Source organism: Barbatula barbatula (assembly GCF_947034865.1).
Source record: "Barbatula barbatula genome assembly, chromosome: 17".
Taxonomy (NCBI): Eukaryota; Metazoa; Chordata; class Actinopteri; order Cypriniformes; family Nemacheilidae; genus Barbatula; species Barbatula barbatula.
Window position 1 is genome coordinate 10,787,320 of NC_136780.1, and position 12,092 is coordinate 10,799,411.

General features: G+C 36.9%; 1 protein-coding gene across 1 annotated transcript in view; it reads left to right on the plus strand.

Moving 5' to 3' along the window:
• The first annotated feature begins 720 nt into the window (after nt 1-720).
• arhgap46b (Rho GTPase activating protein 46b) overlaps nt 721-12,092 on the plus strand; it is a 56,328-nt gene continuing 44,956 nt past the window's right edge. Inside the window, exon 1 of the mRNA XM_079478307.1 lies at nt 721-957. Within this exon, the coding sequence (XP_079334433.1) occupies nt 944-957 (14 nt within the window). The 5' untranslated portion in view covers nt 721-943. The remainder of the gene's footprint in view (nt 958-12,092) is intronic.

Sequence of the window (12,092 nt, forward strand, 5' to 3'; positions counted from 1 at the left end):
GTATTTTATAGACAGACAGACAGATACAGTATTAGTATTTTATAGACAGACAGATAGATACAGTATTAGTATTTTATAGACAGACAGAAAGATACAGTATTAGTATTTTATAGACAAGACAGATAGATACAGTATTAGTATTTTATAGACAGACGGATAGATACAGTATTAGTATTTTATAGACAGACAGACAGATACAGTATTAGTATTTTATAGACAGACAGACAGATACAGTATTAGTATTTTATAGACAGACGGATAGATACAGTATTTTGTATTTTATAGACAGACAGACAGATACAGTATTAGTATTTTATAGACAGACAGACAGATACAGTATTAGTATTTTATAGACAGACAGATAGATACAGTATTAGTATTTTATAGACAGACAGATAGATACAGTATTAGTATTTTATAGACAGACGGATAGATACAGTATTTTGTATTTTATAGACAGACAGACAGATACAGTATTAGTATTTTATAGACAGACAGATAGATACAGTATTAGTATTTTATAGACAGACAGATAGATACAGTATTAGTATTTTATAGACAGACGGATAGATACAGTATTTTGTATTTTATAGACAGACATACAGATGGAGTATTTTGCATGTATTGGTAACAACCACGGTGATTTTGGTCATTTTTGGAGAAACAGTGCTTGTGAAGTACATCTCTTGTAATGTGTTCACTCGCCAGCAGATGGCGTCATTACACATTACGTGTGCAGTGATCATTCAGCTCAGATTACCGGCAGCAGCAGCAGCAGCGCTGGGTCTGTCTGTACTGTAGGGGAGGGAATAACCCACTCAACCACTGTCTGCCGTGAACTCTAGTGGGACACAGAGCCTTAACTCCACAGCCACGACACAAGCCGAGGACACGAGACAAACTCATTGCTAACAGTTGTATTATTTCATACAATGTGAGGATCATGGCTGAGAGAAGGTAAGAAGAGCCGCCGCGTTACACTTCAGGTCAACCCGCGGATATTTCAACGCTTGTAAAACTTTGTTTATTGTCAGAGTTTTGGACGGGTGTCAAATTGTTGGATGTTTTGGACAAACTGACGTACACCATACTAGATAAACGAGAAGATGCTAGCGCTTAAAACACTTTTTAAATGTTTGGAAATGTTTTGCACGCGCTGTTAGCGTTACATCAGTCAGGAAACTGCTATTGAACGACGTGTTTAAAGTTAAAACTGAAAGATTAAAGTTTAAGAACTTTAATATCCCAACAATCCTTTGCATTGTTTACATGTATGGTGCACAACTATCAAAGTACATTCTAACTACAGTAGACTATGCAGTAAGACAGAGGCTGTGGTATCTGATGGATGTCCATTACACTTTAAGCAAGTCTTTGTCATCTAACGTTATATTCGAGCTCTAAACTAATGTTGGATCGATCACTGAGGCAGGTCCGATCTCAGCAAATTGATGAACAGATGCGAAGCGGCTGATGTGGTGTCGCCTTCCAGGTGTCATCTTTAATGAAGTTAATGGATTTTTTTCACCATGTTTTATTTATCGTGCTGCAAAGCCATATTCATTTCCATTCTCGGACAAACCTATTGAAATATTCACTGTACCATATGGACCGAATCAGTATAGATAGAGACTGAATGTTGGAGGACACAAACTCGTGCGTGCGCATTCATGGAAGGCCAATTTATAAAGTCTATCATCTGAAAGGTACAGTTCACCCAAAAAATCATTCACTAAACCCTATAGCAAACATGTTTAATTTTCTTTCATGGAACACTTAAAGTGTCATATTGATTTTTTTGGATAAATATGAAACACTTTTCAAGTACCCCCTGAGATTTTATGTAAATATGTCATAATTTATAAGCATTTTCCAGGTTTAACTTTAAAAACATAACATTTAATATAACTTTTGTTATTATTAAACCTTTAACATTTCTACTTGATTCAAATTTCATCTAATTTTGCTTAATTTAAAACAACTCGTATGCAGTATACCAATTTACAAACCCTCTAAAAGTTCTGTGAATCCAAGTTTGGGAAACCCTGGCTTACTATAACAATGGATAAATATAGATGTCAGGTGCGAATTCGCTGGAAATGTGATTTTGACATTGTTTGATCTTAAAGCGAAATGAAAATTCTCTCGTCATTTACTCTCCCTCTTGTCATTTCAAACCTGAATGACTTTCTTTCTTCTGCAGAACACGAAGGGAGATATTTTGAAGAATGTTGTTCACTGGACCCCATTCACTTGCGTTGGTTTTGTATCCATACAATAGAAGTGAATGGGGTCCAGGGCTGTTCGGTTTCTAACTTTCTTCAGAATATCTTCTTTTGTGTTCTGCGGAAGGAAGGAAGTAATAAAGGTTCAAAATGTTATGACAGTAAATGATGACTGAATATTCATTTTTGGGTAAGCTCAAAATTACGTACACTCTTCAATATAAGGGTGCTGCAAAGGGTTCTTCGCGGCAATGCCTAGAAGAACCATATTTGGATCTCTGAAGAAACTTTGTCGAAAGAAATTCTTTCATTTCTTGGACAATGAAGAACCATTTGTGCGACCAAAAGGTTTTGTGTATGTTTAAAGATTATTATAGAGCCATACAGCCTCTGAACCCTTTAAACCAGTGGTCTCCAACGTAGTGCTCGCAGTAGCCCGCATGAACTTTTTTTAGGTGCCTGCCATGCACTGGGCTCAAAATAAGAGCTGCACATGAATGACGCTCGGAACTATACCGGCGAGTGCTGCATAAAACCTAGGGTCTCTGTCCCTGAAGTAACAGTTAACCCATAAATGAAAATTCTTTCATTACCGGCGAGTGCTGCGTTGTCATGAAGGTTTATCAATTGCACGTGGTATTAAGCTTTGCAGATGTAAATATATTCAAGTGCAATAATATGTAAAGAGAACTCAATTTGATCCCTGTGGGCTTGAGAAGATTTCCGTGCTGTGCGCAGACATATCAAACGCAAAGACGCACATAAATTCGAAAAAAGCGCATATAAAAGTATGCGTTGAAATGAGTCGGATACATTTTTATCCGACAAGAAGATGTGCGAAATGAAATACGATAGAAACACATTTACCAAATAAATTCCTCGATGTCCATCCAAAATTGTATGTGCCTTTCCTCAATTGGCGGCATTACTGGATTACTGCATTACTGTCTCGCTGGACACCATCTGACAAGTCTGACATAAAAGTGGTTCGGTATTACTTCCCATTACAGTCATCTACATTCCTAAAGAGCCGGCATTCACCTCCGAAAGCAGCGCGTTTATTGTGTTCCATCTCTGCGCTCTGAGCAGCAAATTATTTATAATATATAGCCTATTTATGAAATAAGACAACCTAAAGTTATTCTATTGCAGAAACCTAAATTTCCATTAGTGATATTGGGTGCCAGATTATAAAGAAGGAACGCTTTTGTTCTCTTTTGACTCACTGTACGGAAACAGTGCTTTATAGCAAATGTTTTATGTAGTAATTCTGTATGTGCGAAATCAAGTTGAAAAAGATTCGTTCTTGTGGATAACATTATCAACCCGACTGAACACGTTAACCAAAAATGATTTAATATGTTCATTTCTAAGTTATGGTTTATGTAGTAGGATTGAAGCTTTACATTTTTCTGTTCTAACATGCACTTTAAGCATCATAACTAAACTGATAAATGTATCTTGCAGTCCATGGTGAAGTATGTATTTACATTAACGAAGATTTTGAACAAATATCATATGTAATATTTGTTAAACAATGGGAATAGCTTTCTGGCGAGACGGTTGCAGCAGAGCACTGGACAGAATCCACTGTGCTTGAGTGGGGTTTTAGTGGACAATTTCTGTTTAGAATAAGTAATGGCGTCATAACGTGAAGACATAATTCCAAAGTATGGAATGCTGGCCCTGATTTAACAAATGTAAACAGTTCAAAACAAAATGCACGTGTAACAGTATGCTGGAACCGTGCGTGTATTAGCTCTTAAAGTGAAGGTAGGATTAATGTATATTTAATTTAAAGGCAAGTTTATGCAGTGTTACTTTACATTTGATCATTTTATTAAATTCTAAATCGTTTCTAACAATTTTGTATACAATTAAAACAAAAAAAATCATTTAACCACTCTAATACGCTATTCTGTGAATGGTTATGGTGGTATAACTGAGGTGAAATTGATTGTAAAAAAGTCAATAAAAGTATAGTATAGAAAAAAATTCATCACATTATGCATCACACAGTTTCAAGTTTGAAAGTATTTTCTCATATCCAGGAAGTATTGTTAGTCCTCTGGATGATTGTATCTCTTCAGGTAGCCTTACAAAAAAAGGCCCCTGATTTAAACCCTTATCACAATAGTGAAAGGACCATTGTCGCAGTTTTCACTTAAACTATTCCTTTAAACTTGAATTGTTTACAAATTTTAAACCACACCACTCTATGTTCAACATTGGTTGGTTGCCATGTTGGATGTGATATCGCTTTCAAAGGTTACATACCAGTCCGACACATCTTTAGCTTTTGGCTGTTTACATTGCCACCAGATGGATAGTTCCCATCACTAAGAAACATATGTTGAGCAACGGTAAACAATCTCAGCCTATCAGCTCAGTGTTGCTATAGCAGCGTTCAACTGACTTTGTAGTTGCTTATAAAACGGCAGAACTGTTATTTGTCTGTGGCGAAGCACAAATTACTAGTTTCTCTTTTGGACCTTCTCAGATAAAATTACAAATCGCTTTGGCTCTGGTTGAAAACAACTGAGAAACCCAACACAAATGTCTTGTAGTGTATGATGAAAACTTCAAGTTGTTCTCTCTGGTTCTGGCTTCAATCCAGAAGGCTTTTTATTTTCCGGGTTTTATTGACTGATGTGTGCTGTTTGTATTTGTTTACTATGAAGTTTACTAGGCAATTGTTTGGGCATATGTTGCTTGTGTTCGCACTTAATATGGAATGGCAGAAATATTGCTGAAATGAAATGGCCATTTATGACAGATGTGGGCTGAGAGATCTGATGGAAAATGAGTTTGTGGGAATGTGTTTAATCCAGTCGTGGTTTAGCTGTGTAAGTGTAGGGTTCGTGTGCAAGATCATATACTGTATGTTTTTCTTCCATTTGCTTTTTACACTAATCTTTTCTCCAGTAATATCTTCAACAACACAAACCGGCCTCACCCCACGGGGTCTTCCTGTTAGGAAACACAGAGCTCTCTTCCCACTGCGTGTGTCCTGCTTCAGAAGACTTTACACTGCTCATGTGTTTTCCAAAGAACCGGTGCTTGTGCCTATTTTTTTGCACACTGGTTTGTTGTTTACTGCAGTGATATGACGCTTTTGCGTGAGAGAGATTGAACGGGAGAAACTTCCGGTTCAATGTAAACAAACACATTTCTGCCGTAGTTCAAGTCATTTGTTTATAGCAGAATGCAAACTTACACTGACACGCTTATCAACTACATCAGCTGTTTTGACAGTCAACCCGTGAGCAATATCTCCAATATCTCTACATGATGTCAATTGTGAGCTATTTAAAATATGAATCAGTCTCATTTTCTGACATCAGAATAAAGTTATTCAAACTGCATAACACTTACTTCCGCCGCTTCACTGAAAGTTGTACCCACGTTCATTTTTACAGTAACACCCTCCGGAAACTTGTGGGTAAAAAAACCTTTTTATGGTATTTTCTAAATGATTTAATCATCATGATTTACTCTTTTTGGTAGATTTAATCTGCTAGAATAAGTTTTTTTTATTTTCGTCGTTATCATTGTTTTGGCAGAAAATAAAGAGTACGATTCATTGAGATTAGTTATGATTAAATATACTTATAAATTATCAGAAGATCACATAGCCAAAATGTTTAAATTACATTTTTAGTCAGTTTCTGTCACCCCTAAATAATTTATTGTAAAAGAAATGTTAAAACGGTGCAAAAATAAAAATATAAAGCTCTATAAAAATGATAATTTTTGTAGGTGTGTGCAGATTTGTTCGTACGTCCACAAACCTTTCAGAGGTTTCTTCTTCATGCTGTTTGAAACATTACTCATAAAAGGATCTTTGTGTGTCTTTTCAATAGGCTCCATAAATTAATGAAGAGCTCAGTTCAGTTCAATAACAACATTACCCTCAATCTTCGTACTTGCGTGTTTCTATTGTGTAGGTGTATGTGGAAAAAAGTGGATTGGAATTGTCGCACCTAAGTTGAAAACAGAAACGCATGTGCTCGCTGAGTCAGGTTTTAAAGCAGGATTCCCAAAGTAGGTGGGTATCTGCTGAATATTAACCATAGACCAGTGAAGTAAAAGCGTTTAGCCTGGAGTGGCAGTCATTAGAGGCACAGTAGGGCATGTCTGCGGCTGCCCGAAAATAACTCTCAACCCCCATTGAGATGATAGGAAACTGAGCCAGCTTACCCTGCTCTCCTTCTAGCAAAGTGAGGCCTTTCTTTACTAGTCAAGTGTCTGGGGGAACTTCTTCAAAACAGACACAGACATGTTTGGGGCGATTGAAGACAACATGGAATCCGAGCAGACAATGTTTATTTTACTTATACATGTTCACGATCGTGTTGTACACAAGTCAACAATCCAAAGAAATGTTTGTTCTTTAGTTAAAATATTAACTATTTTTACCTCGAATAATGCACAAGCTTGGACAATAAAGTTAATTTATACTTTCAGAAGAAGATGTGACACTGTACTCTTATATAAAATAATTGTGTTAAAGCAATTGTTGCTATAAGTATACTTATATACTTTTTATAAATATAATGTATATATACTCGTTGCCTACACTCAATTATACTTTTAAGTAACTCGATCTACAGTTAGTAGATTTGGCCTATATTTAGTATATCTTCATATACAGTTAGTATGTTTTTTAAGTATATCATCAGATATCAGATCATATCTTAAATATTTAGGGCAAACGTGGCTTGTAGTTGTTTACTGGCTGGAATACTTTTTTCATCATTATTTTACTGAGAGCCTACTTCAAATTGGACCGTAATAAAAACGTGAGCTAGTCAACTTCCTCTTTGTATACCTGTACGATAAATACATAGTTGTAATCTGATTTTTACTACTTATACACTTACAGTATGCATAAAAGTATACTTAAAAGTGTAGTTTTATACGTCTTACACTACTTGTAGATGTGTATTTGTATACTTACTGTACTACATAAAGTAAATTGAAAAGTATATTTCAACTTTACTTAAGTACACGTACTAAAAAATAATTCTTCTTTAAGTTTATTTTACGAAGTGTTTGTGTCTAATATTTAAAATAAGAACTGTTCATTCAATGCTAATATAAAGGATTAAGCAGAACAGTCAGTAACACACATTTTTTTCATTTGAAGGAAGTTTCATATATGCTCCTTTCCATGGATGAGTGAGATTATAGCTGCTTTGGGATTTTAAACGGACAACTTCTGTAGTACACACACACACCTGTCCCTGAGGCTTTGTCCCTCTTTACTCTACATTGAAAAGCTACATTTAATGACAAAATTTGAGATTAGCAGCAATTGAGTGTGTACAAAACTTTCTTGACTAACACACTTTTCTGATTCCTCTCACACAAACACCCTGTTCCCTTCAAAACACCCATATTTGTCCTCTGAGCCACCCCGTACACCCGGCCAGCCCCTCTGCAAACACACCGGAGTTCCTCATTTATCTGATGGAATGGTCATAACCCGTAAGGGCTGCAGGCCAGGCTATCCTGAGCCGTGTGTGTGTGTTGTGTGTTTAGTTGTGCGCTGAGGATTGAAAAAGCAGATTAAAAAACGTGCGCGATTTAAATCAGCATAACCTTTCACCTTACAAAGCTTTGCCTGTTTAAATATTATTTAAGGGTTTAGTCCTGCTGTGATCCAGCAAGTTTCACAAGCATGAGTCCCAAACACATCTAAAACGACTAAGAAAAGAGAAGTGATGTTTTCTCCATGACATTGTGATCGGCAGCAGAAGGGACGGAGCGGTTTGGATGAAATGGTCATCTTAAATATGATATTGTGTTATACCGTTTGCTAAGTAAATATGTCACTGATGGCCAATCAGTGACCGTTTCTGACCAGGTGTGTGATGAATGGGATGCTGATCTCATAGAGGAAGTCATGGGAACTTGCCGTTGTGTAAATGAATTAGGTCACACTTCGTCTCCCAGCGTACAGATGTCTTCAATCTTCATTCGAAGGTTTATTCAATTTGTACTTGGCTTGTGTTATGGATAAAATTGATAGACCGTCATGAAGTGTTAATTAAAACCTGTATATGACTATTTCTTCTCTGGTGCACGAAAGAAGATATTTTGAGAAATGTCACAGTGGTTTTGTGTTCATACAATGGAAGTCAAAGGGGGTGAATGTTGTTTGATAACCAACATTCTTCAAAATATCTTCTTTTGTGTGCGTCAGAAGAAGGAAAGTCATACAGATGTGGAATGACATAAGACTGAATAATCATTTTTGAGTGAACTGGACCTTTAAGTCTCTAATATTCAAAAACAATGAACCTGTATCCGCGTATGATAGTTTTAATTGTTTAGACAGTATGTGAGTTAAGACTTGCATTATATGGATACTTTGGTTATAAAGATTATTTGTATATTCTACTTTTATGTCCTATTAGCTATAGTGCTCATGTAGACGTCACAAGTTGGAATTCAGCTCGCAACATGTCCAAAACCCTTTCTTACTCCGTTTTACAATAACAGTGGGTAGGAAATGTCACAACTGGATGAAAATGACTGAAGGCGGTGATGAAGAAAGCCATCGACCCCTGTGTTACCCTTTAACCTTGGGGCTAAAATCAAAATCTATCCTCCTGATCTTGTTATTTAACAGTAAATGGGAAACAGGCTAGTTTCAATGACAAACACCACCATTGTCCATGGTCAGGCAGTGTGGTTAGCGCAGATGCTAGCTCTGGAATGCTAATTCCTTTAATTGCGTTTGAGGCTGCATTAGCGATAGCGACTAGCTAAATGCATGGACGTGATTTATCTCTCGTAAATTGACTGGAAATAAAAACTAAACTACTGAAATTGCATGTAGTTAGTGTATTTGTGGCGAAAACCATTGAGTGCTACCAGTAAATTGAGTTTTGTGTGTTTATTGGCGTCCAGTTTCTAGTAATCACGCTGGACTGCTTGTAAACTTAGTTGTTTTTAACTTTTACCATAAAGTTCAAAGTTGTTTTACTGTGTCAATTCAGCTGCCGTTGCAAGTTAAGAAAGGCATGCAGTGTGTCGGTTTGACACCGTCCTATATCAATTTCTGTGTGCGTGAGGAGAGCGCGCGGTGTGGAGCTCTCTGGTGAAACTCTACCCAACAACACAACAGATGAAGCGGCCCCTCGTCTGGGGGCTGTGTTGATCGGATCCGACTCGACATTTCAGATTCTATTGCCCTTCATCATATCTGGTGTTGAAGTCAGCATCGTCTTCCATGAAGCGCATGTTTGTTTGTGACTGTGTGTCTGTCTCAGTTTATACGAAGAGGTGCTGTTTGTTTGAACTGGTTTGAATTATGAAGTTCTGCATGAGGTGGGAAAAGACATACAAAGGAAAGTCGGCTGAGAGAGACGTGGTTGACATGCAGGAAGGCTTTATTATTTCCAGACACACATATACAAATGGCACAGTCATTTACATAATGCAAACAGAGATGTTTAGATTAATCACAGATGTACACACACACACACACACACAAGCATTTAACTTGCTCTCTATAAGAGGACGTAGGTTATGTGTTCTGTACAATATATCGCCCTTGAAAAAAATTTGAGATTTTAAATAATTCAAATATTTTTCTGAATTTATTATTTATAGGCATGTAAAGTAAAATTATTATTTTGGTTTCGTTCTGAACTACTGACAACATTTCTCATAAATATTGAAGAATAATAAATATTTAAAATGCAAAACAGTAATCATGAAAGTAAGAAATAGCCTGTTTTGGGCATACAGTATATGCACACACACGCTTGTCTTTATTTCTTCCTTTGGTCATTTATCCCTCTTTTCCTTCGAACTCTTTCCAGACATCCATATGTAATTCCCATCTCTGTTACAAGAATCACACGCGAGACAAAGAGCGTATCTAAAGCAACATGTTCTTACGGCCGGCCTGCGAGATCGCTTAGCAGAACCCGCTCATGTGTTTTTCTGGATTGACCCTCACTTAGTAGGTCCCTCTGCGCTGAAAATTGGGGTGATCCCTTTGTGTATTTTACCCCTGTAGATTAGACCGAGTGTGCGTGGACATGTTTCTGTTGTAGAACGTGTGCTATAAATATTATGTTAGGGGAGGAAGAACCGCATGGCTTTTAATCTAGTTTATTGGTCTAGACCGTAGGGGAGACGACCCAACTTTTCTAATCCCCAGAGTCATTATGAGGTATTTTAAACCTCAGATCAGATTAAGACTGTATTAAATGAGGCGTTTGACTGCGTGTCGTGGACGGACAAACCAACAAACTGTCTCTCTTGAACTCTCTCATAAAGTACAACTGCCCCCAGAGTATATCACCCATATAACCGTTCCTTTATCACATGTATAAAAGGTATTGAACTGCTGCTTAGTGCACCTTTTAGTAACATGCAACAACATTCTGAGTTTATTTAGTAAATTTGAAATGTAAAGATGCAAATCCAAACACTAAATTTAAACTTTAAATATCTTATTGGTTCTTGCACGTCTTGTGATGTACATGAAGACATGCAAGAACCAATGAGTTTTGTCGCAGAAGAAACCGTATGGGACATTGACAGCTAGCGTTTGAGCTTGGTATTGGAGTATGAATTCAAAATATTGGAGAGACAAGTTTAAGTAGCGGTTCTTCACGGATTTCTTTTGCTTGTTATCAGAAATAATCTACAGGCACTCTTTTATTTGCAAATGTGTACTGAAAGTTAAGGGGAGTTATCGAACGCGTGCATGCGCAGTAACATTTGTTATGTTGTTTTGCTTTAAAAGCGTCTATATTTAAATATATTTGACATACATGAGACCAGCCATGAAGTGTTATGTTTGATCACACACAAGTCATATTGAAGCTTAATAGCAACTGCTCAAAATGTACTTTCATTTTATAGAAAAAGAACCTTGGTTAGTTGTCAAAACATATTTTTCTTTTGGTGAATAAATGACGACAGAATTAAAAACTTAAGCTGAACTGCTCCTTTAAATCACAGCACACAAGATGTTCTCTGTGAACCTGCTGGTTTGATAATGAATAGTTATTTTGCTAAAGCTATGCACAGATGGGAGTTAAAGCAACAGTGCCGTAATCCATCGTAACTCAGCCCAGTTAAAATCTACGCTCGGTCCTCACATGATTAAATCAATGCCCGAATGAACTTTGTGACCTGTTGCGTTTTTCCTTCGCGTTCTCTTTGATAGATTCAGGCTGAAGAGTGATGAGTGTGAGAGAAATTTCTAGACTCAAACAAAACGGCCATACTTCTGTGGCCAGGAATGACTCAATGTTTTGGCAAGATGTAGAATTGCTCCTAACCTACCTCTCTCTCTCATTCTTTAGGATGTATCACTGTGATGACTCTCTCACTCTGTATATGGCTATTTTGACTGAATAAAAGAAAAAAAAACTTTTCCATATGCAATAAAAATACCGAAACGTTCCTAAAACAGGAGCGATTTTACTTTAAATGTACTTCAAAATGTTTGAGTTTTCAGTGAATGTATCTTGAAGAACGTTTATTCATTCTCCATTGTAAATGTTTATTTATGTTCCCTTTCACTGTATTTCATCCTTTATTGTTTGTTTTGTACTTTGTTTGTGTACCTGATTGCGTGGTCTCATATACAGTCATGAGTTTGAAGACAGATGGGCTCATTTAGAGGAAACACATTTGCGTTCAGATTTGCTGTAAGTGTCACAATGTGCTCTGGACTTTTCATCCTCTCTTTTCTGCTTTATAAACCCCCCCTGCAGAAAACTGAATGAGAGATTCAGGTGCTTTTCTCTATTTTCCTATATCTCTCTCTTTCTCTCGCATCCATCCCATCCTGTCAGAGTGTTTTTGTTCCCATGATGAGGAGAACAGTAGCGG